At 39.2% G+C, this 26986-nt stretch overlaps 1 protein-coding gene across 1 annotated transcript in view; it reads left to right on the top strand.

Annotated features, from left to right (window-relative positions):
- The window catches only part of FBN2 (fibrillin 2), a 290847-nt gene that overhangs the window by 173717 nt on the left and 90144 nt on the right, over nucleotides 1–26986 (top strand). Inside the window, exons 25-32 of the mRNA XM_040344842.1 lie at nucleotides 2074–2199; nucleotides 3636–3764; nucleotides 8748–8873; nucleotides 9632–9757; nucleotides 10033–10155; nucleotides 14073–14198; nucleotides 18775–18900; nucleotides 22787–22909. Coding sequence (XP_040200776.1) covers nucleotides 2074–2199; nucleotides 3636–3764; nucleotides 8748–8873; nucleotides 9632–9757; nucleotides 10033–10155; nucleotides 14073–14198; nucleotides 18775–18900; nucleotides 22787–22909 — 1005 coding nt within the window. The remainder of the gene's footprint in view (nucleotides 1–2073; nucleotides 2200–3635; nucleotides 3765–8747; nucleotides 8874–9631; nucleotides 9758–10032; nucleotides 10156–14072; nucleotides 14199–18774; nucleotides 18901–22786; nucleotides 22910–26986) is intronic.

The following is a 26986-nucleotide window of genomic DNA, read 5'->3' as shown; positions in this document are numbered from 1 at the left end:
GCGCCTCCAACTAATCTTTTACCACTTTTATCCGCTCATTCCCCACAGTTAACCTTTTGTACCACCTGCATCACCCTATTAAATTGTAAGCTCTTCTGAGCAGGGACCTCTTAACCCTCTTGTATTTTATTGTATTGTAACTGTGTTGTCTCCCTTTTATATTGCAAAGTGCTGCATAAACTGTTGGTGCTATATAAAGCCTGTATAATAATAACAACAACAATAAATATAGTACAAGGTAACATTTCTACATCAAATAATTATTTCCAGAAAATGTGAAGTCATGTGGCAAATCCAAGCTTAGCACAAAAGTTTCAAAATAATATTCTGGATCATACTTTTGAGACACTGGTCCCAGATGTATTATTATCAAAAAAGGTTTTTAAAAGGGTTCAAATATATTTTGCCTACCTTAACACACATTCAAGTAATGGAATCTAGAGTGATAGATCACATCTAAACCTACTAATCTACCAAGAAATTAAGAAATAAATGTCTAAAGCTTTGTGTGTACAGTATTTATTTATTGCCTAACAAATAGAAGAAAGTGAGCTGTCTCCTTAAGTAACAATATATTCATAAAGTTCACACTTGAAGAAATTACATTTCATAATAAAAAAACTCATCAAGACTGTACAAATGGAGCAAAATAAATAAATAAATAAAAAATTCAGTTCAATAATAACACATCCAAAATGTGAAAATATTTTGATATATTAAAATACAGTTTATTAGTCACTCATACTTAAAAATCTAAAATCTTATGGAGCCCATCCACGTGCAAAACAAAGTGCTCTGTGCTTCGATATAAAAAGTGCTCCAGTGCTCAAAGTGCTAGTAAGATAATGGGGCCTCTTACCAGACCGCAATGATCTTGATTGTGCTTATTCTGTATAGCTTGGAGGAGCTGACACTCTCACCCTTGGATCTCCACACAGCTCAGTGACCCCAACGACCTGGATTGGCAGAAATGTCCTCATCATATAATGAAAACCTCAGCCAGCACTCCATCAACAAGCTCTGACACACATGTACATAAAATATAAGATGGGAGAAGTCTCCTAGCACAACAATTTTTAAATACTCAATTTATTCACTATAATATTGCACTTGCACAAATTCAGGCATTTTACAAAAGCTTTAACTTGGTTGCAGTGTCATTCATTGAGCCTTAGCGTGATGATGTCACAAAATTAGCTGCACCCGATGCGTTTCTCCATACAAGGTGTCCTTTTGGAGACTCTGGTATTCCGTTTTTTTTAGGTGCAGCAGCTCCAATTTTCATATAACCAATCTTTATAGATTGTAGTTTTTATTTATTACAGGTATTTATGTAGCACAGATATTTTACACATCGCTTTACATATATATTGTACATTCACCTCAGTCCCTGCTTACAAAGAGCTTACAACCAATGCATGGAATGTTATGTTGGCACCAACTATACTTGTGCATTTGGATGTGTTTACATGTGTTGTGGAAATATGAAAGAAAACATGCTGTGTACTGCATTTTTCCACAATGTATGGGTCTCAAAGGAGCCTAAGGCCTCGTACACACGATAGGTAACCAGAGGACAACAGTCTGATGGACCGTTTTCATCGGCCAAAACCGATGGTGTATGGGCCCCATAGGTTATTTAACCATAGGTTAAAAAAAAGCCAACTTGCTTTAAATTTAACCTATTGATTCCTAACCGATAGGTCAAAATCGATCGTTAGTAGGCATGACCATCGGTTAAAAATCCACGCATGCTCAGAATCAAGTCGACGCATGATTGGAAGCAATGAACTGTTTTACGTCACCGCGTTCTGACACGATCGGATATTTAACTGATGGTGTGTAAGCGTGATGGACCATCAGTCAGCTTCATCGGTTAACCTATGACAACGGTCCTTCAGACCGTTCTCATCGGATGGACTGATCGTGTGTACGAGGCTTAATATTTTTGAGCCACTAACCAACTGCTGATCAGGAAAGTGGGAGAAAAAACAGAAGTACTTATCTATATACATGATAATTGTCACATGTCTTGTTCCTAACAAAGAATAACATATTTTTCTTTCCTCATAGACATTAATGAATGTAAAGCATTCCCCGGGATATGTACAAATGGAAAATGCAGAAATACAATTGGAAGTTTTAAGTGCAAATGCAACAATGGATTTGCATTGGATGCAGAAGAAAGAAATTGCACAGGTAGGAGCGAATGTACATACATTTATGTGTGTAATTTATTTTGTTTTCCAATGTGTTCATGGCAAAATTTACTGTAGTGAGAGACATATGAATTAATTGATTGTTTTTTAGCTTAAAGCGGAGTTCCACCGTATATAAAAGTCAGCAGATACAAAAAGTGTAGCTGCTGACTTTTATTAGACACTCACCTATCCCAGGTTCCAGCGATGCAGGCGTACGAAGCCTTGCTCGTCTTCCCTCCTCTCTGCGGGGGAAATAGGGTTTCAACCCCCCCCCTCCCCCCAAAAAAATTACATGCCAAATGTGCCATGTCGGGGGGTCACCTTCCCTTAAAGCGGAAGCTCCATTTTTGGGTGAAACCCCGCTTCAAACAACATACAACTCAGCTGGCTAAATCCAGACAATAAGTAAAATCTCTGTCAGGGTTCGTGTTGATGAGTGTCAAATGCTTCATTTGCTATACAAACACAAATGCATGTGTTCAAATGGTAAATGCAGTGTTTGACAAAAAAAAGTGTATGTTTGACCTGCTTTGCATGCAGTCCAAATGTATCTCAATAGGACATCCAAAGAAAAGCAGCACAATGCAAAGAAGGTCAAATGCATCCTCTGACTTACCATGTGTACTTCTCTATGGGATTTTGCTGAACTGAGTTTGATTTGTATTCCAAACACATGAAAACAAAAATCTCTGACATGAACACTTAATCTTAAAAATAAACTAAAAACAAAATGGACTAAAATGTTCAAGGCGAATCTGCTATAGGCCAGCTAGTATATCTTCAGCCCAAGTGACTTTTTTGCATTTTAGGTGAACATACTCTTTGTTTGCTTAAAGCGGGGGTTCACCCTATCAACGAAAAAAATTTTTTTTTTTCTTTTACCATAAAATCAGGCATTGTAGCGCGAGCTACAGTATGCCTGTCCCGAATTTTTTACCCCCGTACTCACCTTGTACGCGTAGATCGAAGATACCGGGGAATGGGCGTGCCTATGGAGACGGAGGATGATTGACGGCCGGCTCTGGCGCGTCACGCTTCTCCGGAAATAGCCGAAATAGGCTTGGCTCTTCACGACGCGTGCGCATAGCCTGTGCGCAGGCGCCGTGAAGAGCCGAGACCTACTCCGGCTGTCTTCGGGGAGAGTGACGTGCCAGGGCCGGCCGTCAATCATCCTCCCTCTCCATAGGCACGCCCATTCCCCGCGGGAGCCGAAATCTACGATGTCCGATTACAAGGTGAGTCCGGGGTTAAAAAAATCGGGACAGGCATACTGTAGCTCGCGCTACAATGCCTGTCTCGATGGTAAAATCGTGTCGGGGGGGGGTGAACTACCGCTTTAAGTATCATTAACTCTGTCTTTTGCTACTTTCCTCTTACATATATATCACTCATCCATGTAAAATCTGATAAATGATGCATACATTTTATTTTCAGACATTGATGAGTGCCGGATCTCCCCTGATTTGTGTGGGAGTGGTACGTGTGTCAATACACCTGGCAGCTTTGAATGTGAGTGCTTTGAAGGCTTTGAAAGTGGCTTCATGATGATGAAAAACTGTATGGGTAAGTTCTGCATGTTTATTCACCTACTTTAGTTTATAGTTGGCGTTTTCAATTTAGGCATCAATACAAATAATACAAATTAATAGTTTAAACTATAAAATTTGTTTAGGTGTAATAGAAATTCTTGTAGCGTTCCCTTTCAATCTTCTAGCTCCAGGGAATAAGCTGTCCTGATGGCTGTGTACAACCCTGGCAGGTAGAACATTTAACCCAGGTTAGATACTGCTATTTTGTAGCTTGTTCATGCCAAGACACATATGTTAACAAGTTGATGTACACTGGTGTGCTTTTTATTGATGTGCTTTAGATGTGTTGAATTTTTAAAAAAGACTCTATTTGAATTGATTTGAATGGCAAACTAAAGCTCAGCACACCCAAAAATGCAGCATAGATTTTTTTGTTCAAAGGAGGAAAAAGAGAAAACGCACAGAAAAGTAGGACTGATTTGGTCCCCCGAAGGGGTACGGGAAGAATGGAGTGGCATACAATTGCACAGGATGCATGAGCACCCATGAAGTGGTGGGTTCAGTAAAAATGGAAAGTGACAATGAAGTTGCAGGCTACTGTTCTGTATCCCACATGTAGTTGGATGGTGCAAAAGCTCCTATTTCACATAGTTCTTCTGAAGCATCTGTGCTCTCTTGCCTCAAGCTCCCTGCGTGCTTATACACCAATCAGATGTTGAACCTTGTACCTGGATTCTGTACATTTTGTTCTAATTTGTCAACTTCAGGCTTTATAATCTCTGCTTGTTTAACATTAACCAAACAGGCTTCATGTGCTGTTATTTTTCCATTGAATCACTATTTCATTACATATTTATTAGTTTTGGAGAAGGTTTATACTTAATGTTGCTACAGAATTTCTCTGTTACTATATATATGTAATGTCATTATGTTGATCAGTCTCTTGTGATCCATCATTGGTTACATGGCATTGATTAAAAACAGTGTAACAGTAAATATACTTTGTGCTGAGCACTACTTTTAATATATGCACTTCCCCTTTCCCATATGTTTTCTTACTTTTACTCTTTATACTCTTCTGATAGAGAACCAAGAATTATTTCACCTGTAGCACCTGTTAACTTTGTATATAAAGGGCCAAATCTTCAAAAAAGCTGCCTAACTTAACTTTTAGCAGTTAAGTTACACAGGCGTTAAATTTCTACCTAAGTGCCCGATCCACAAAGCACTTACCTAGAAATTACACGCCGTGTAACCTAAGTGCCTCCGTCGCAAGGCGGTCGTCTGCTCGAGGGGGCGATTCCTATTCAAATGAGGCGCGCTCCCGCGCCGGACGTTCGGCGCATGCGTGTGACGTCATTTTTCCCGACGTGCATCGCGCAAATGTACTTTACGCCGGGCTTTGTGGATCGCGACGGGACAATAAAGTTGCGTCGGGTAAAAAAAAATATACGCGCCGGGAAAAAAATTTCGAAATTTAAAAAAAAACGCGGCAATCGAAAAAAAGGTTTGTTTTTACAAGGTCTAAACAGTTTAGGCCTTGTAAAAGCATCCCTAATTTTACGTATGCAAAACGTAACTTACGCAGAAAACACAACGGTAAAAAACTTTGTGGATCTGCTTAAGTAATCATTTGCATACGCAAAGCGGCATTTCGACTCGAAATGCCCCCAGCGGCGGATGCGGTACTGCATCCTAAGATCCGACAGTGTAAGTCTATTACAGATGTCGGATCTTCTGACTATCTTTGGAAAAATCCTTCTGAGGATCGTTTCCAAAGATAGCCACAGGGATACGCAGGCTGAACAGCAGTTCCGCCTGCGTATCTCCTTTGAAGATTTGGCCCAATGTATCTAAAGATGTAAGACTTTCACACTGGGGCCGCCAGTGCGTTAGCGCTAAAGCACTGCTTGTCTTAGCGGCCCTTAATCAGCGCTTTTCGGGCACTAGCATGGTGCTTTTAAACCCGCTAGCAGCCAAAGAAGGGGTTAAAAGTGCCCATGTTGTGTCGCTTCCGAAGTGCTTTTCAGGCGCTTCAGAAACGCTGCCCATTCATTGCATTGGGAAGGAACATTTTGGGAAAGCTACAGCGCTCCCAAACCGCCCCAAAGATACTGCTTGCAGGACCTTTTCAAACGTCCCATTCGTTGCTTTTGGATTCGGTATCATGGTAGGCAGTTTTCAGGCGCTTTAAAGGCGCTATTTCTAGCACTAAAACACCTGAAAACTGCCTCAGTTTGAAATGGGTCTAACAGAAATGCAACATACCTCCACATATTGGGGTTGGTTTACTAAAACTGGAGACTGGAACATCTGGTGCAACTCTATATAGAAACTAATCAGCTCCCAGTTTTTTTTTTTGTCAAAGCTTAATTGAACAAGCTGAAGTTAGAGCCTAGGTTCACACTGCTGCGAATTCAAAATCGCGGTAAAATGCGCGATTTTACCGCGATTTCGCGGCCGCGATTTTGACGCATTTTTGACGCGATTTGCCGCGATTTCGGCCGCAATTTAATGTAAATCGCGGCCCAAAATCGCAAAAAGTAGTACAGGAACTACTTTTTGAAATCGCAGATGCGGCGTCGCACTGATTAGGACAGTGCCATTGCCGACAATTGCCGCCGATTTGAGATGCGATTTGACATGTCAAATCGCATCTCAAATCGTTCCAAATCGTACCCAGTGTGAACCAGGGCAGAGGCTGGTTGGCTACTATGCACAGCTGCACCAGATTTTGCACTCTCCAGTTGTAGTAAATAAAAAAAAATACAATGCATTAAAATCAAATAAAATCAAGCAAAAAGTTGGGTTTTTAATACACAAGGATATGAAGCAGCAGAAATTATCCTTCACCAAATTGGCTGGATATTTACTGAGCATTCCATCAGCTTTCAACCACAGCAAACTGCTAACTAATATAGATCAAAACTTAAACTGATATTAATTTTATACATTTATTGTCTATATACAGAGTCATTGCCTTTTAAAGTCCCGCCAGACGGTTCCTGTTTTGCTGTTTCTATGCTTTATTTGGGATGTGGGCAATGTCTCCAAGTCCCCACCAGAATTGATATATTCCATATATAATATAGATCAAAAGCACATCACCACAAAAACGGAAAGTGTTGGTGAATCAGAAAATGTGTTACCAGAACCAAAGTTAAGGGTAACCAATAGAAACACACTCACTGATCCAAGAAAATAATTTGTAGAGAATGCTTTCTTACTTGTTGTTTCTTAGGGACAGGAAGTAAAGAGATATCTCCCAAACAGGACACATGCACCAAAAAATAAACGTACATGGCTTTAACCCTTCTCTAGTCCTAATCCAAAACAAAAGTTTTTAATAAAGGGAAGTAAAGTTTTAGCTATACAATATATACACACTTTAACTCAGAACTAACCCCTAAAAATTATGACCGGATACTCATTTTATCAGTGCAGAAAGTATCTAACTGAATCCTTACTGCCTCTGCTTCCAGATCTTACAGCTCTGATAATATCTGGGTAGGCAAAATTATGTTTTAGAGCAAATAGAAACAATATATTAGCAACATGGATTCCAGGTCAAACTTTGAGTCAAAAAAGTTTGGGGTTGATTTACTAAATTGAAAAAGACTGTGCACTTTGAAAAGTGCAGTTGCACTCCAGAGCTTAGTAAATGAGCAGAAACTCTGCTGACTTCCATCATCCAATCATGTGCAAGTAAAAATTATATATTTTTTCCTTGCATGCACATGGGTACTCTTTGCAAAGTGAAGCCTTACCTAATTTACTAAGCTCTGGAGCAACTGCACTTGCAGAGGACAACTGAACCTTGCAAATCTCACAGTCTATTTGCCTTATCAAACCCTTTGGGGCAGATCCACGTAGCGCGGCGCATATATCCGCCGGGCGTAGCGTATCTAAGATACACTACGCCGCTGTAACTTTTTTTTTTCGAATCCTCAAAGAATTTGCGCCGTAAGTTACAGCGGCGTAGTGTATCTTTGGCGGCGTAAGGGCGAGGAATTCAAATGGATGTGATGGGGGCGTGTTTTATGTAAATACGTCGTGACCCGACGTAAACAACGTTTTTTTTTAACGGCGCATGCGCCGTCCGTGGGGGCATCCCAGTGCGCATGCTCAAAATTAACCCGGAACAAGCCAATGCTTACGACGCTGACGTCATTCTACGCAAATCCCTATTCGCGAACGACTTACGCAAACGACATAAAAAATTCTACATTTGACGCGGGGACGACGGCCATACTTAACATTGAGTACGCCTCATAATAGCAGCTTTAACTATACGCCGGAAAAAGCCGAACGCAAACGACGTATTAAAATACGCCGGCCGGACTACGTTCGTGGATCGCCGTAACTAGCTAATTTGCATACTCGACTCAGAATTAGACGGAAACGCCACCTAGCGGCCAGCGGAAAAAATGCATCTACGATCCAACGGCGTACTAAGACGTACGCCTGTCGGAACGATCCGAGATGCAGTCGTATATTGTTTTGTAGATACAAAACAAAGATACGACGCAGGAAATTTTAAATTATGTGGCGTATCAATAGATACGCCGGCGTAATTCTTTTGTGGCTCTGCCCCTTTGTGTCTATCCCCTGCATGTAAAAAATGGAAGCCGTACCTAAGGATAAACTACCATAAAATAAACCCTTTTTAGAAGTGATCACAGTAATAAAACACAAACCCAAAATATAAAGAGGTTCTCAGTGCTATACATCATATGTGTCTACTCAGTCTTGCAATCTTTATTCCTACAATACCCTTATTTTGAATTACAATGAGTTTCTCCAAAGATTTTTTCCAAAGAATTACATTTTCAATTTTTTTTACAAAGGTGCCTACTGTACTATTAATGTCCAGGTTCTAATGCTTTGGAAGAAAAACACTGTTGCTATGTTATATTCCAATGACATGTTTCTCTGCTAGCCTGACAGCATTTTTAATACTAAAATGATTATGATAAAATGCATGGTTTATTTAACTGTTTACATTGTTTCCTTACAGACATAGATGAATGTGAACGGAACCCGCTGCTATGCAGAGGAGGGGAATGTGTGAACACAGAGGGTAGTTTTCTGTGCAATTGTCCCCCTGGGCATGAGCTCACGCCATCAAGGGATGCCTGTGTAGGTGAGTTCACATCATAACTTAAACTGTTCCATATGACATATTACAAGGCAGTTTGAGTTTGTTTGTGCTTTACAGATCACAAAATACATTCTGTTTATGGTAGGCTACATGAAATACTCTGTCAGTGTTGTGAAGAAAGCTTTTTTATTCTGCTGTCTCTTACAAAAACTGCCCTATTTGACGAATCAATTAACAAAGTCTGATGTCAGACTGAGGCCCCGTACACACGACCAGTTTCCTCGGCAGAATTCAGCTTCCGACCGAGTTTCTGGCTGAATTCTGCCGAGGAAACTGGTCGTGTGTACACTTTCGGCCGAGGAAGCCGACGAGGACCTCGGCGAGGAAATAGAGAACATGTTCTCTATTTCCTCGTTGTTCTATGGGAGCTCTCGTCCCGCCGAGGTCCTCGGCGGCTTCAGGGCTGAACTGGCCGAGGAACTCGATGTGTTTGGCACGTCGAGTTCCTCGGCCGTGTGTACGAGGCCTGACATTAACTTATTTTTTGCTGATACAGGTTTTTTTCAGCTTTTTGAAAACTGTTTTTGTGCTACCAAAACCACTTTATTATTTTCCAACTGCACAATTCTGTAAAAAGCAGTTTTTTAAATAGCTGGGAAAACAGTGAAAGAAGTCCATAAATCAGCAAAGTTCAGCTATTTCCAACATCTTTAAAAATGATGTACTGCCATGTATTGTCTTGACTTGTTATTTGCAGTCTGTGATTATTTCAGAATATTAACATACTGTATTCCATATAGATATCAACGAGTGTTCCTTAAGTGACAATCTATGCAGAAATGGAAAGTGTGTGAATTTGATTGGATCATACCAATGCGCTTGTAACCCAGGGTACCAATCCACTCCAGACAGGCTGGGTTGTACTGGTAAGTAAAGGGGAATACATAAAAAAATGGATCATTGACTGATATTAACATTAATACAAGGATAAATAGACCTAATTTTGTTCTTAGAAACATAAACTATATTATTATTATTATTATTATTATTATTATTATTATTATTAAATTATTACAATTTCCAGTTATTTATTTATTTTTTAGTTTCATGTTTAGCTGTAACTTAACATAAGATGTATTAAATCAAAGATGTATTAAGGAACCTAAAAAACAGTCAAGTAATGATGAAATTAATCTTTCAGATATTGACGAGTGTAAAATAATGAATGGAGGGTGTGACAGCCTCTGCGAAAACTCAGAAGGCAGCTATAAATGCAGTTGTCTTGATGGCTATGCTTTAGTGCCAGATGGAAGAACCTGTGGAGGTAATTGATATCTCTACTGCCAGCTGATTTCTTGTCCTGTGATGAGTTTAGTCTGAATTGCTGTATATAACAAGCTATATGCATATGAATGATGCAAGAAATAGCAAAATTGTATGACTCTGTGGTATACTTGGTAACAGTAGCTGTTAATTTCTGACATTTTTAGTTATCCACAAATGCCAGAAGGTGTATGAATTACAACACAGTAACCTGGTTTGCCAGACATGAGATTAAAGTCTGGTATACTTTCTAGGGCAATTATAAAAGTTTGTTGACTATACAGTATGGCAGGCAGACAGTTTCCCCTCAACACAACCAACTAAGTGTGATTTATGTAAAGTGATCTCATCACTCTCATTTCCTTATAACGCAAGGTAAGCCAAATCCACCACAATCATTTTAGGTTATGCTTCTGGAGAAAAGGTTGTGACTTTGAAATATTTGGAAATTAGTACTACTGCAAGTCCAAAACTAGGAGCATATACTAGCTGGAAAGAAACAATAGCTTTGTGGAGCTTACTGTACAGTGTAAAGTACTTAGGTAGTATATCTGTCTGTAGGCAATACATTTAAAGTTTGTGAAGAGTTTGCAGATATATGGCCTAAACTGCAAATATATGTGTGTTACTCTCAGTTTGCTCCTAAGGCAGCCCCAATCCCCACTCCAAAGCAATTATAATGTTTCACATCTTGTCATTACCTGAAGCCCACATACCCTGTGTGCCGCTTTAGTATATTTGGTTCCGTACTCTGCCTCTTACCCCAGAGAACAGTCTCAACCCTCTGGCACACCTGGCAATAGTGTAAGTGCAAGGACCAATGAAAAACACACTTGTTATTATAAAACACAAAAATTGTCTTTACTGTAAGGATTCTGTGGAAAAGTAACAGAGTAACAGTATATTTTTCAAATGAATTAACTGAAGAGCAATAACTGAGATCAAGAGCAATACAATTCAATATATTATATCAGGCTGATTTCAGGGGATTCCACAACTGCGACTAACCCCAAGAGCAGAGGTAAACACTCTATTAGCAACAAATCCCCAATGTGGAAAATTATAGCGGATCAGTTACCTCTACTGAAATTGACTGTATGAGTCCAGGCAGGAGGAGAGCAGAAGAATGACTTTCTCTTATATCAGACCTCTATCTTCTGTCCCCTGACACCACAGGCCTAACAATAAACACTGTACCCAATTAAGTGGTCAGTGGTGTAACTTCCAAGTCACAGAGCCCTGAATATATGTGTGTGTTCCCGTATGACACCAGTAACTTCAGTACCTTGGAAGAATGAGGCTTTGGATCTTTGGCTAGCCACTTTAGTTGGTGCACTTAGAAATCCTGCTTGATAAAGTGTAACTGTGGTATTCTGACAGTATCCAGATAGCAAGGCAGACCCTGTAACTGCTTAACAGGGCTTCAATGAGACCCAGGTTCTGGTAGGTATGGGCAAAATTGAAGTAACACTGTCTGTGTGCAGTGTCCTTGTTTCCTGCAAATGGGTAAGTGCCTTCTCACCAATCCTGTGGTCAAGGCCCAACGAACGTCTTGGAACAGGCAAGCTCTTCTAGTAACTCAACTGGTCACCTCACACTGGAATACTTCACACCGTCAGTGTAGGTGCACCTGGGATCCCCCTCTCTCAGGCAAGATGTCCCCAACCGGGCGTGAATGCCTGGAGCAGGGTGGTGGACTGAACTGGGAGGTAACACCTCTCCCCTAGGTCCAGTCTCTTCTGCTGCCTCGTGGTGTCTCTTCCACACCTCAGGCAGACAAGATGGTGTCCTAAGCTCCTTTTAGTGCAAAGATTGCTGGACCTTGTAGTCCTGCCCCCATACAAGGCTATGGGGCCATTTGAGATAGCTGTCTATTGGCTCTCCTCCTCCTACCAATGAGGATGCAGGGGAGGTAGCAGAGTGGCTGCCTGTGTTTGCGAGCACCACTTGCATATACAGTGAGCAGAGGGAGGGGGAGAAGTCCCCGCAGGAGCTGACAGGCATGATCTCCCTTCAGTGAGAGCCTCAGTCAGCTTAACATGGCTATGGGAGATACAAGCGTTGGCCAGCTTGGCATAGCCGCAAGAGATGCTGGGCACCTGCTACACCTGCAAAAAAAATTATGAATATCAAACTTAACTATGCCACCAAAAGAGGGAAATTTTAAATCCTAAATAAAATATATTTATCATTAAAAACATATTGAACTGTAACACATTAACATATACAGTATGACTATTAAAATTTTATAAAAATATTTTACTAAAATAAAACCACTCTTTGGTTTGGAATTAAAAAAAAGACACTGAAAACCATTAAGTGGGACCTAAAACATTAAAGAACCACTGAACTTTGGAAGCTGTACCCAAAAAATACACAAAAGGGAAAGAGTGAAAGTGATCTCGCCAAAGCTAATCTTTTCTCAACTTACCATGACTTACCATGTCATGTGCTGCACATGTTGCTTCTTCATGTCAGAGCCTCAAGCAAGGAACATAGTAAGCAGAATACTGACATCACCAAAACTCATGTCAATTCTCCTAAGACTAGCAGTCAGCGGCAGCAGTGCCTTAGGAAATGCACTGCTATTTTTTAGGAGGAAAACAGGCAAAATGTACATTTTCCTGAACAACGCTTAGGCACAATTACCATTTCATGATGTTGGCTATAATTTTCACTTTTTGAATTTAGGTCCAACACATTGTTGTACATCTCAGTGTATATATTTATGGCTGTATATTGCAGTTTTACTAGATATTCTAAACTGCAGTGCATGCTAGATAGACACAATGCTGTATGTGTAGTTCAAATTTTGAATGCCTTTAATGTAAAAGTACTGTAAACATTTATATCCACATTGTACACAGCTATATAGATTATTTATTGAGGAAATTGATATAATCATTCAATTATTTATATACCGGGCAAAGGCATATATGGACATACATATTTTTAGTAAAATATATATCCCGTTCGGTTCTTCATTGTATTATATCCCAAAATAAAATAGGAAATTTTTTTGTCGTAAGCAGAAATCAATTGCCACAAATTCCTTGGGTTCGTTAAATCTGTCAAGAAGAGCCTCTATAGATTACAGCGGCTGCCAAACAGTGCCCTTTAGCAATTTAAACTTTCCCAGGATAGTTTGTAAATTTTGGTGTGGTGAGATTTATAAGTCGAAAAGGCATATTTTGTATTTATCAATGAATATCCATGTGTGGATGACTAAAAGCTTAGTATATTTTCTATGTACAGGAAATGGGATCAAGTGAAAAAGGGTAAGGGCTGCTTGATGCCGACTAACCCATCAATAATCACAGGTCAAGGGGTGTTGACTAGGATTTTTCCAGGCACTGATAACAGAAACATATGATAGTATAAAAAAATATTTATTAACATAAAAAACTATACAATGTTAAAAACATTTGGGACAAGCCCCACAGTATAGAATAGCAATGTTGGTAACAAAAACCGTCATATATCTTGTTAGGGTGGAGCAGGCCACAACCTCGACCTCGACCGGTTTCGCGGAATTACCGCTTCTTCAGGAGGATCTATAGAACATGTAATATACAGTAATACACAAAAACAAGCAATATTATATAGAACACAATAAACATAAGATAACAATATTTTGTCATTGCAAAGCAGTCAAATGTCAAGGGAGTGTAAATTGCTCACCTAAAAATGGTTTGCGGTACCTGTGACTATTGATGGGTTAGTCGGCATCAAGCAGCCCTTACCCTATATTCACTTGGTCCCATTTCCTGTATTTAAGTATTCTGGATGATGGCACATTGATACATATCATTTATTAGTTTTAATTGAGGCTATACTCAAAGTTTTTGCTTATATTTTCTATGTGTTATTTTTCTAATACTTCTCGAGGTAATTTTACAATTTATTACTCTTTTCTAGATATTGATGAGTGTGAAGACAATCCAGATATCTGTGATGGAGGACAGTGTACAAACATCCCAGGAGAGTACCGCTGTCTCTGCTTTGATGGGTTTATGGCCAGCTTGGACATGAAAACATGCATAGGTAAGAGAGGACTGTCAGTGCTATCATTATTCTTACACCAGTACCGTCACTGAAATTATTCTAAAAAAAATTCACAATGATACCACTCACCCACATGCAAACTGTTATCATTTCAAGTGAATGTCCACTTAGCTTGTACAATTTAATGGCAGTTTTTTATTTTTTCATTTTTCAATGGTATATTATTTAAGTGGTGTATTTATGTTGTCATACCATTATATCAAATCTGGGCAAACAGATTGCCTGATATACCTTTGTTGGCCCATTATAATTCTGTGCCTTACCCTGATAGTAATTACAGAATAGGTAATGCAGTTCCATTAGAAAAGCATTTAAAAGTAAGCATAACACATGAAGCCGTCTCATGACACATGTGTAGGTTTGCTATTAATTTTGGATTTGTATTCTCACCCAAATAGTGTCTGTCAAACAGGCTGAATGAGATAGTAAATCCTGGTACACACTGCTAGTTTTTTCTTTCATTCGGCTGGGCGAAAAAAAAAAACAGACAGCTCATTATAGAGCAGATGTACTAACAATACAATGTTAGTATAGCGATTACCCTGCTGGTCTATTGAGTTCTGAAAGGGGGACGGCCCCCTGCCAGACCGTTCCAGTCAGCACTCTCAGCCATTGGTTGAGAGTGCTGATCAGGAGCCGGTCAATAGACCTTTTTCGGTCATGCCCCTTTGACAGAAGCTGTCTGCAGTACACACATGCTAAAAGTTGGCGCGTTTCTATTCAACAGGTCGATGCCGCCCAACATTAAGACCCTGTGTACAGGGCTTTAAAGCAGATGTCCCCCTAAAAAAAATATATTAAAAGCCAGCAGCTACAAATACTGCAGCTGCTGACTTTTAATATCAGCACACTTACCTGTCCTGGAGTCCAGCGCCGTCCGCAGCAGAGGACGAGCGATCGCTCGTCACTCTGCTGCCCCCACTGCCATCCTCGGTGAGGGAACCAGGAAGTGAAGCGAGTCGCGCTGCGCCATGCTGACTCACTCCCGTTGTGTTCTGGGTGCCGAGTGTTTCCCAGAACACAATGGGGGGGCGGGGTCTGATGTCCTGCCTGCAGTCTACCCGCAGACTGTGTGGCCGGAAGTGGGTGCAAATACCTGTCTTAAGACAGGTATCTGCACCCCCTCCCCCTGAAAGGTGTCAAATGTGACACCGGAGGGGGGGGAGGGTTCCTACAAGCGGGAGTGGAGGTGGAGTGTGGAGCTCCGCTTTAAATATAAAATAGTAAAACTGTAAGAAGAGGGCCCCTGTAAGCTACTAACTTGCTCCTGTTTGTAACAAAAAAAATGGAAGCAAGACATTTTAAGCTTGGTAGAGGCTCTTTTGCAAATTATAGAGAGATAGCCTTGAAGTAAATGTTTTCTTAGAGAAATATAAATCCTGCCATTAGTCACATTTTTCTCTGGATGCAAGTGCCCTGACAATGACTGCCTATGGGATTGATTTAGTTAAGGCAAATAAACTGTGCAATTTGCAAATGCAGTTGCACTCTGCACGTGAATTTGCTCCAGAGTTTAGTAAATTAGGTGAATCTTAATTTTGAAAAGAATACCTAATCAAAGGCAAGGAATTTTGCTTGCACATAATTGGATGATGGGAGTCAGCAGAGCTTCTCCTTATTTACCAAACTCTGGAACAAATTTCCTTGAAGAGAGCAAAAGCACTTGTAAACTACATTGATTTGTCTTTAGTAATTCAACCCCTATGTGTTGTCAATTCCTTCCAAATCACTGACCTCAAACACATAAGTAGATCTGAATGCCAGAACTGTTTATCTGCATACTTGTTTCCTAAAGTATTGAAGTCAGATGGTCAGCATGAAAGTCAGGGGACTATCATTTGCAGAATGAGAAGTCAGGCATAGCTTACTGCATATATCTCACATATGTCTTTCTTGTTAAAAAGCTCATAAAGTGGAACTAAAGCTAACACTTTTATTAGCTTTAAAGAGAGAGGGCAAGGGTTAACACCCTAGGTCAAGCTTATGTTTTGGGCTCTATTTCCTTTGGGGAGATTCCCCCTCAACAGAACAGAAACACTCAAATCTAACTGTTGACAGTTGTCACTTGAACAGGTAGTGAGGAAAAAATTTTGTTCTGATGACAGCTGTCAAAACAGAGTTTTGATGACTGGAGAAAACTCCAGTCACTTTTTTCCTTCTGCACAGAAAGCAAAAAGTCTGGGAAGCCCACTTCAATGGGGCACAGTTAGAAATAAAAACAAAGGTTCTACAAATTATCCAATCTGTCAAAAAAAACATTCTCCTTCAATAGTAACTGTAATTTTTATGTAATCATAAGCTAAACAATATACAAAATGGATGCATTAAATATGTAGTAAAAGGTTATACAGTTAGCAGGTTTTTCCAATAATGCTATACTTTATAAAAGAATATGAAATTCAGTCCCACCCTGCAGTTACAACAGCCTGCGGTCTCAATAACAATTCTTATAGATATTTCCACGTTAAAGAATAAAGTATAATTAAAGAAGAATGTAGTACAGTAAAAGTATTACTCATATACTTTCTATTAGTCCATTATTAATGTCATCAGCCTAGTTTCCTTCTGATTAAGTAAAGCTTGACTTCTTGGCCCTTCAGTAGTGTTGTACACGCAAATCCTTGGGTAGTTTTTAATTGCAAAGGTTTTGTAGTATGGTATAAATTATCCGATGTTCTTTTGCGTGATGTGCTGGAAGCAGGTTTAAAAAATCCCCAGCCACTTGAACTTGAAGTGTTTTCTTTTGAACCCTTACGATGGAAAAATAAATCTTGTCACCTCTGTGGACTGTGTTTATCCTATACTCCATTTGACTTACAGTAATCCACATGCTAGTGAGGTCATTGTGGGTTTATGAGAAATGCTAAACATATTTAACTCCTTGCAAGAATTTGGCCTCATACAGCACGTCACAGGCAAGCTAGTTAGAGTAGCTTTCCTAAGAAACAGTTGTACAGAGCTAAAGTTATATTTAACTAGAAAATTGTACAACAATTAATTCCTGGTAATTTTTTTCACTAATGTGGCTATTTTTTTTTTTTAAAACATTATGCATTGCTTTAATGAGCGGTAAAACGCGTTAATATCCACAACACATGGCAACGTACACTGTTGTGAGTGTGTTGTGGAGCCTTTAATTTCGGCACCTCAATGCACTTTTACATGTGTTGCGATGCACTGAGATAAAAAAAATTAAAAAGTCAAATTTTTAGTGCTCTAAGGTGTGCAGCTAGCCCAATGCAGCACACCTTAACGCCAGTACAGCATGACATCAGCATGTGTGCATTAACACAAAGCATATTGTGAAGTTCAATTCTAAATGACATTGAGCTTGCTTATGCAGTATGTACCAATGTCACCCAGAAGACCCAATGTATTTCTTCTAAAGTTGGGATTAATAGGGAGAGTTTTTTAGTCGTGCATCTCTGCAGCAACAGATCTCTTCTAATAGTGATTTATTACTGGACAGCATGAGCTCTGTCCTGGCATGGAGGATCATGGCATCTCACGTGATAATGCAGAAGCAAAGTTTCACATGGTGTTTACAGTGCTATGCTTCTGAATGTTTCTATGAATAGCTCCATTACAGGAGCAGTAACAGAGTAGCTGATCATAACAGCTCCCGAGTCTAGTGCTGGACCTAGGCTGTCACCTAGACCAGCTGTGCCTCAGCCCTGATTAGAGATCTGGAGCACAACGGACCACTTCTTTTGCACCAAGAGTGTAATGAGTATCATAAAAACATGTCTTCATATTCCTTTTTTTTTTCGGTTGCAATCTGTATGTGTTGATATGATAAATGCAGTATTGTTTTTTCTTCCTTGATTTTTTTTTTCAGAAACTACATGGAAATATATTTTCCTTAGGTAGTAACCCCCCAAAAACTCTGCCACAGAAATAAACCACGTTCAAACCCCTTAAAAATCTAATGTTGCAGGTTTGAATCTAATTAGTAGATTTCAAAGAGGTATAAACTGCCAAAAATGTCATAATACTGTTCAGTCAGCCATGCGTTTTAGTCATCCTTGCCAGACAGCACAGGCAAGTCATTAATCTCACTTTTCTCCACTGTACTAAGGTGGCACAGTTTGTTTCCAAACCCACCCCAGTTGGATGGCACAAAGCAGTCTTACGACACTAATGAAGCCATCACTTTACTCATTCTTCCTTTTTGACTTATATTGTTGCCCCTTCTTACAGTCCAATTATGCAAAGGATTGAGGACAATATTGGGAAAGGTTCGGCAACTTATACTAGCTGCATTTATAAATATATTTATGGACTATATGTATTATATTAAATAAAAATTATATATGTCCAAGATTCAGCTTTAAAGTGGAGAAAGAGCAATTAGGTGCAGTATACCATTCAACCAATATCCAATTAAATCAGCTCATAGTTGAGACATTGTCAGTAAATCTGAATGATTATTATGGGTGAATACATTTTCTATATAGCATTGCTTTGCACTGAGTTTTTCTAAAACCAGTATATGGGGTATGTCTTATAATAAAAGTAATCTGCTCACCAAAGGCTTAATTTTCTCTTCTTTCAGATGTGAATGAGTGTGACATAAATCCAAACATCTGCATGTTTGGTGAATGTGAAAACACCAAAGGATCATTTGTATGTCACTGTCAGGTTGGGTATTCAGTAAAAAAAGGAACAACTGGATGTACAGGTACACCATGAATTAGAAAACATTTTAAGATTTGCACATATCTTTCTATAAATGTGGATCTGGTCTTTGAATTTTGCACTTCACACTTTGTTAAACATTCTGTCATTATGGTTTTCTGTTTTTCATTAAGTCTAATAAAAACTTTCTCACCTGACATCTGTGTTTTGCTTTTTTTTTTCCTCATAGCCATATTTATGCATGGAGTAAGATAAGAAAGCATGGGGAACACAAAGCTGTCAGCATGTCTTGTGATGTGAGGGGCTTGCATGTGCATGGTGGTGGGCTTTTAACCTCTTCCTTTGCTTGCATGGTTTTATGTAAAATGATAAACTGTATATAAAAAATGTATATGATAGATGTATGTCCACTATGGATAACAGATCAGAGATACATTAAAGAGACCCAATGTTCCTGAGAACTTTCTTCTTTTTCTTTTATACAAGTGAAAAATGTGATTTGTAATACTGTTTGACATATTTATGTCTAATATCTAGAACAAGCAGCAAGCATTAGGTGCACTCAACAGGGCTTACAGCAGGAAGAATTTAACAACGTAGTTTAATCAATGTCAACGTTTCAGCAGGCTTGAGTTTTGAGAAAGGTGGGCTGTGCTCTGTCGAAATGTTAACATTGACTAAGCTACGTTGTACAATCCCTCCTTCTGTAAGTCCCATCTAGTGCATCTACTGCCTGCTGCATATTCTATGCACATTTTTTCATGGATTACACCCGGGCCAATATCCCTATAAATGTGTGCAGTGGCCCATCTCCACACTACCTCTGTCTATTATCTACCTACTACTACATCTATTTATCCAATGCAACATGAAGGTGTGCCCATGCACACCTTCATGTACTGGTGTGTAGCATTATGTGCATTATATTGCACTTTAACATGTCTTTTGTTAAAGCATATGTTATGGCAAAATAAAAATAAAAAGAAACCTATGCACTACATCTATGCAATACATGTACATTCCCCTGTGTTTTATCTTTTAAAAAAAAAATTACAGAAAAATACATGTTGATCTGTTAGAAATGCACTCAGCTGAAGTCCTGTTGTATGCTAGCAACACACAGTTTTCTTGGTACTGACTGTTGTCATTCCAGCCCTGTGTCTTTTGCTCAACTACTCAACCATAACCACACTCAGATCTCTACACATAATAGCTAATCCTTCTAATGCCGCGTACACACGACCATTATTCATGTCATGGAAAAAACAACGTTTTTTTCAGCGTGATTCCTCTCAAGCTTGCCTTGCATACACACGATCGTGATAAAAAATGCTCGAGCAAAGCGCGGTGACGTACAACACGTACAATGGCACTATAAAGGGGAAGCTCCATTCAAATGGCGCCACCCTTTGGGCTCATTATGCTTATTTCCCATCTCATAACTTGTTTCTGAGCATGCACGTTTTTTCCCCCCTCGTTAAAGCGTACACACGACCGTTTTTCACGACGAGAAAAACGATGACGTGAAAAACGACGAGAAAAAATAGAGCGGGTTCTAATTTTTTAATAGCCATTTTTCACATCGAGAAAAATTCTCTGGAGCCTACACACGACCATTTTTCAAGACCAATTAAATTTTTTTCGTTTTTCTCATCATAAAAAACAGTTGTGTGTACGCAGCATTAGGCTTTCTAAGGTTTTCTATTCAAAGAACACTGTGAATAAGTGACACAGCTGGGCGGACATAGCCCCGCACAGCCACATTTTTTTCAAATTGTGACAGCAAGTGGGGGGAAAGATCCCCTGCTAGCTGTCAAAGTGGGGGAGCGGGGGGGGGGCAGTCCTTTCATAACATGTTATGGGCTCCCAAAGATTGTTGGCGCTATATAAATCCTGTATTATAATAATAATAATTAATGTTACACCCTGAATGTGGGTGTAACCTGTTATAAAAGGTGAACTTATCCTTTAGGATGACCCAAGGCATCTCTGAATTTTCTAAAAAGATCAACAAAAAGTTTAATTGATTGAATGTGTACTTGCTAAAATTTAGGTTTTTACAAACAGGATGCTGAGTTTGGACAAATCAGAGAAGTAGCTTAACCTTTCCAGATTTTTTTTATAGAGTGCAGAAAAGTTAGCACTTGAGTCAGGATTAAATTGCTATCAGTAATAATTTTAAGGTGATTTTTTCCTCAAGTATAAGCTCTGTGGCACTAGGATACAGAATAAGGGGTATAAAGCTGGCCGTGTACGATACAATATGATTGCACAATCTTATTTAGATTTACAACACTAAGTAATAGGAGGACACACCTATGGAATGTGAGATGGAACTGGCTATTAAGAAATATGTAAAACATAATGTAGGCGCATTTTTTTGTTTCAAATAGAGTGGGAAAGGGTTAAACCTTCAAGTTTTTATCATGTTGCTGGAGATTCATATTCTTTGTTTTGTCCTGACAGTCACTGTGAGTGAAACAGAAAGGGAAAATCTCAAATTTTATGGATGGTGAGGGTAAATAATCAAATAGCAACAAATGTACCATATACAGATGTCTAAGATCGGAATTTCCTTTACTTTTGGGAGATTTCGCCTAACTTTCAGTTTTGTCTCCAGGACAAGAAGTGAAAGTAAATCTCCCCAGCAGGACACAGACAGCAGAAAAATAACCGGATAAGGGTTTTAACCCTGTCATACTGTATCAACAAATGAAAATGAAAAAAAGTAAAAAACAAAAAGTTTAGACTATGCATACAATTTATGCAATGTCTTTATTTTTATAGATAGGCAGCTGTCTCTTTGAGAATGAGACATTTGTTCTTCTTCAAATATATCATCCTTACTGCTTCCCTCAGCTATCTTTTTTTCCAACTCTAGTAAATCTGTTTGCAAAGTGAAACACCTGTTTCACTTTCTCCACAGAAAAGGGAAGGATTGGCGCCTGTACACAAAGTTTTTCCAACATGTTGGCCAGTAGCTGATGGTGATGCAAAAATTAACTGTTAAGAGCAATACCGAAAATCTACAGTTTTAAATATGACATATAGACCCATCAGGTTTGGTCAAAACCATTTTGCTAATGTAATCAGAAGACAACAAATACTTTGTTGTATTTTCACTCTCTGAAGAGGATCTAGAATGATTTCTAAACATTGTCTGAGCAGTATCATTAAAGCTGTACAAGTAGTAGACTAGTAATTAAATTAAATCCAACCAAGGAGCACATTTGGAAAAAGCATCAAACGCATACGGGAAATAGTTCCCCAGATTGCTAACAGCTTATGTTATAAACATTTTCCAAGCTTTTACTGCATGATGCTGTACATGGAGTATGAAGGAAAATGACTTTATGCTAAATATTAGAATGTAACATGTGAAATATAATTAAAAATATATTATAATTACGTTAAGCTAAAACAGAACCTGCATTCATGGTTTAACTATTGTAATAAAACTTTAAGTTCCATTATCCTCATTGTCTGTTCTATAAATTAAAATATTGAAAGTATAATTTAACTGAACACTCCATATTGAAGAACCACACTAAATATGTGCCATTCCGTGCCAGAGTTTGAAAATCTTCTCACTTTTTGACATCTTTTCCACATATAGTACCTCACATCTTCAAGTACAGATCATTGGAAAAAAAATCTTTTTACACATTTGTGGCTAATGAATCTCCATCTGACATTGCAACACCTCATTTAGGGAAATAACACAGAGACGTCTTGCACTTTCTAGCAATATAAAGGGGATTCTGTCTAGGCAAATATAGAGCTAGGAGGCTCACCTTTTTGCATGTGGCAGCTCAAGTTAAGGTGAGACTAGTCACCCTTGTAACCTTACATATAGCTAGATTATTAGTGATACATATTTTTGATTAATATTTCCTAAATTAATTTTGTTTAATATGATTTATTTTTAGATGTGGATGAATGTGAAATTGGCGCTCACAACTGTGACCTGCATGCAACATGTCTTAATGTACCTGGGAGCTTTAAGTGTTCCTGTAAGGAAGGCTGGTTCGGCAATGGAATTACTTGTAATGGTAAGTCGCTGTATGAATGTATGATAGGTAAGGTATCTTGAACTAGACCAAACAATTAACATATCATAGTTCTTTCATCATTTGCTAGGACCAACATATATTCTACTCAGTGAATTTCATTGTCATTTTATATGTGTATCAAATAAATACGTTTCCAAAGAAATATTTTATAAGAATAGAAACATTATACTATAAACACCGAAAGTGCTCATATTTTTGTGTTATTGCATATGTTTACTACAGTGCATTTGGAAACATTCACAGCGCTTCACACATTTTCCACATTATGGATTAAACAAATTGTTTTCCTCAAAATCCTACAAACAATACCCCATTATGACAACGTGAAAGAAGTTTGTTTGAAATCTTTGTAAATGTAATAAAAATAAAAAATGACAAATACATAAGTATTCACAGCCTTTGCCGTGACACTCAAAATTGAGCTCAGGTGCATCATGTTTCCACTGATCATCCTTGAGATGTTTCTACAACTTGATTCCACCTGTGGTAAATTCAGTTGATTGGGCATGATTTGAAAAGGCACACACATGTCTGTATAAGGCCCCACAGTTAACAATGCATAATAACAAACAAAATCTCCTGGGCTCAAAAGTGATGTGACAGCAATAGATATCGAGATATCGCTAGAATCTCTATAGCTCCTGGTAGATGCACAGACCTTGCTGCCCTCCAAGGGTCTTGGGACACCCAATGGAATAGAAAAAATTAAAAGAGGGTGCAACAAGTGGTGTTTATTGGTATAAAGAAAGAAAGGAACTATACTTACAAACAAGTAGATCATAAAAAAATATCAAAGCCCACAATGGACACAAAGCGACCAGGTCACCAGGACCATGTCCAGAATGCCAGAGAACCTTCCAGATGGCTGATGCATTTTGAGGGGAGATCCCCTCTTCCTCAGAGCCCCTGGGGGCTTTGTGTCCATTGTGGACATTGATGTGTATTTATGATAAACTTGTTTGTGAGTATATTTCCTTTCTTTCTATATACCAATATACACCACTTAGTTAACAGTACAGGTCAAAGCACAAACCAAGCCATGAAGTTCAAGGAATTTTCTGTAACCCTCTGAGACAACATTGTATCGAGGCACAGATCTAAGGGAAAGGTGCAAAAAAAATCTGCAGCATTAAAGGTCCCAATAAGCACAGCGGCCTCTATCATCCATAAATAGAAGACGTTTTGAATCACCAGGGCTCTCCCTACAGCAGGCCGCCCAGCCAAACTGAGCGATCGGGGAGAAAAGCCTTAGTCAGGGAGGTGACCAAGAACCTGATGGTCACTCTAAAAGAGCTCTAGCGTTTCTCTCTGGAGAGAGAAGAACCTTTCAGAAGAACAACCATCTCTGCAAAATTCCTTGATGTTATTAAACAAACATTGAATTCTTTGGCCTGAATGGCAAGCGTCATAACTGGAGGAAACCATGCATCGCTCATCACCTGGACAATACACTGAAGCGTGGTGGTGGCAGCATCATGGTGTGGGGATGTTTTTCAGCAGCAGGAAATGGAAGACTAGTCAGGATGGAGGGAAAGATGAATACAGAAATGTACTGTACAGAGACATCCTAGATGAAAAACTGCTCCAGAGTGCTCTGGACCTCAGACTGGGGCGAAGGTTCATCTTCCAAAAGGACAACGACCCCAAGCACACAGCCGAGATGACAACCCAAATGCAAATGAACATCTCTGGAGAGATCTGAAAATGGCTGTGCACCGACACTCCCCCTCCAACCTGATGAAGCTTGAGAGGTCCTGCAAAGAAGAATGGGAGAAACTGACCAAAAATAGGTGTGCCAAGCTCTGTAGCATTCTTTGCCAATGGTAATTGGTGCCAAATGTGCTTCAACAAAGTATTAAGCGAAGGCTGTGAATACTTATGTACATGTGATTGTTAATCGTTTTTTATCTTTAATACATTTTTAAAGATTTTAAATAAACGTCTTTCACATTGTCATTATGGGGTCAATTAATTTTTAGGAAAATAATGAATTTAATCACTTTTGGAATAAGGCAGTAACATAACAAAATGGGGAAAAAGTGAAGCACTGTGAATACTTTCCAGATGCACTGTATAATAAATTATATTCCCCTGGAGTTTATTCTCTATGCCTTTCATACTGCTATATCATGCAAAAAATAAAACCCAGCTAAATGCTATGATTTCCCATGGAAAAACTCATTAAACAAGTCACATGGAAACATAATCAGTTGTTTATTTGCAAAGACCCAAAATTGCAATAAACTAGGTAATTTTGCAGCATGTCATGCCCATGGCCTAGTTTCTGATGATTAGAAATTAGTGCTACGTGTTTACTATCATCTTACATATCAAGGATTTACACAGTGCTAATACATTCCACACAATGAGGTTGATTTACTAAAGGAGAAAAGGTCGTTTAAGTGATGATGATGATAATGATGATAATGATGTTATCTAAATTTGCATCTGAAATCTTTGAGGTCAATTTAGGAAATTGGTATTTGACCTTAATCCGTCAATTTAGGGAGACTTTTATAGTTCTTTAGTCTTCTACCATGGCCAGATATTCATTTTGGAGATGGAGGAGTCTGAATGAGTTTTGAACTAAGTTATCAAAGATGAAGTGTGAAGCTAGAAAAAAAAATATTATTTTAATCACAGCTGCTTATATATGTCTATCCCACATTTAGCTGTAACTAGGAATGTTACCCTTTTAACTACAATTTGAGGTGTATATTTTTTTTCCTACATTTTAAACTGAGCTCCTAAAACAGGACAAAATGCCATTGTCAATATGTGACTTTTGCAGAAGACAAGACCTGTGTCAGCATATTACCTTGTTTTTCCTTTCACTGCATCATTATTATGCATTCTCAAGATGCAATGGCCCAAACAACAAAGTGTTTCATGGAAAACCTGTTAGGCCCCGTACACACGACCAAACATGTATGCTGAAACTGGCCCGCGGACCAGTTTCAGCATACATGTTCGGTCTTGTGTAGGTGCGAGCGGGCCGAATTCCAGCAAACATTTGCCCGCCGGGCCTTTTCCCAGCAGACAAATATTCCTGGATGTGTTTTAAAACCGTCCGCTGGAATCCTGCCCGCTCGGACATGTACGGTCGTCAGTACAGACCTACTGTACATGTCCGAGCGCCCGCCGCCCCTCGCATGCGTCGAATGACTTCGACGCATGCTTGGAAGCCTTTAAATGGCAGGCCCGCCCACGTCGCCGCGTCATTGCCGAGTCATCATCGCGGCGACGACGCGGACACGCCCCGCTTATTGTTTACGCGCGGACTTCTGTACGATGGTTAGTACAGCCATCGTACAGAAGCCCTCTGGCAGACATGTACGGTGAAAACGGCCCGACGGACCGGTTTCATCGTACATGTTTGCTCGTTAGTCCCCGGCCTGAATGTTGCTTTCATAGACCTGGAAAATAAAAATGATAATCGCTATTGGGTACACAAACAGTTTATTATTTTTATTTTTTAATACATAACACTTACAAGGGTAGATTTATAAAGAAAGGTGAAAAGAAAAGAACAATCAATCATATTTCCTTGCCAATGGAATTTGTTGGTTGATACCTGCAGCTGCTATTTTGTTCTAGTGTTCTCTGCAATAGTGTCAATAAATCAGCCTTAATGACTTTTTAAATATAAAGGGCCAGATCCACGTACCTCGGCGCTTCTTTACGTCCGGCGTAGTGTATCTCAGATACACTACGCCGCCGTAACTTACAGCGTATTTCCCGTATCCACAAAGAATTTGCGCCATAAGTTACGGCGGCGTAGTGTAACTGTGTCGGCGTAAGGGCGCGTAATTCAAATGGATGAGATGGGGGCGTGTTTTGTGTTAATACGTCTTGACCCGACGTGAATTAAATTTTTTCTGAACGGCGCATGCGTCATCCGTGGGGTATCCCAGTGCGCATGCTCCAAATTAACCTGCAACAAGCCAATGCTTTGTACGTGAACGTCATTCTACGCAAAGCCCTATTCGCGAAAGTTTTACGCAAACGACATACACGACGGAAAATTCGAGTCTGGCCCGACGTCCATACTTAACA

The sequence above is a fragment of the Rana temporaria genome, chromosome 1 (assembly GCF_905171775.1).
Source record: "Rana temporaria chromosome 1, aRanTem1.1, whole genome shotgun sequence".
NCBI classification, from domain to species: Eukaryota; Metazoa; Chordata; class Amphibia; order Anura; family Ranidae; genus Rana; species Rana temporaria.
This window is presented reverse-complemented; position numbering and strand designations above follow the sequence as displayed.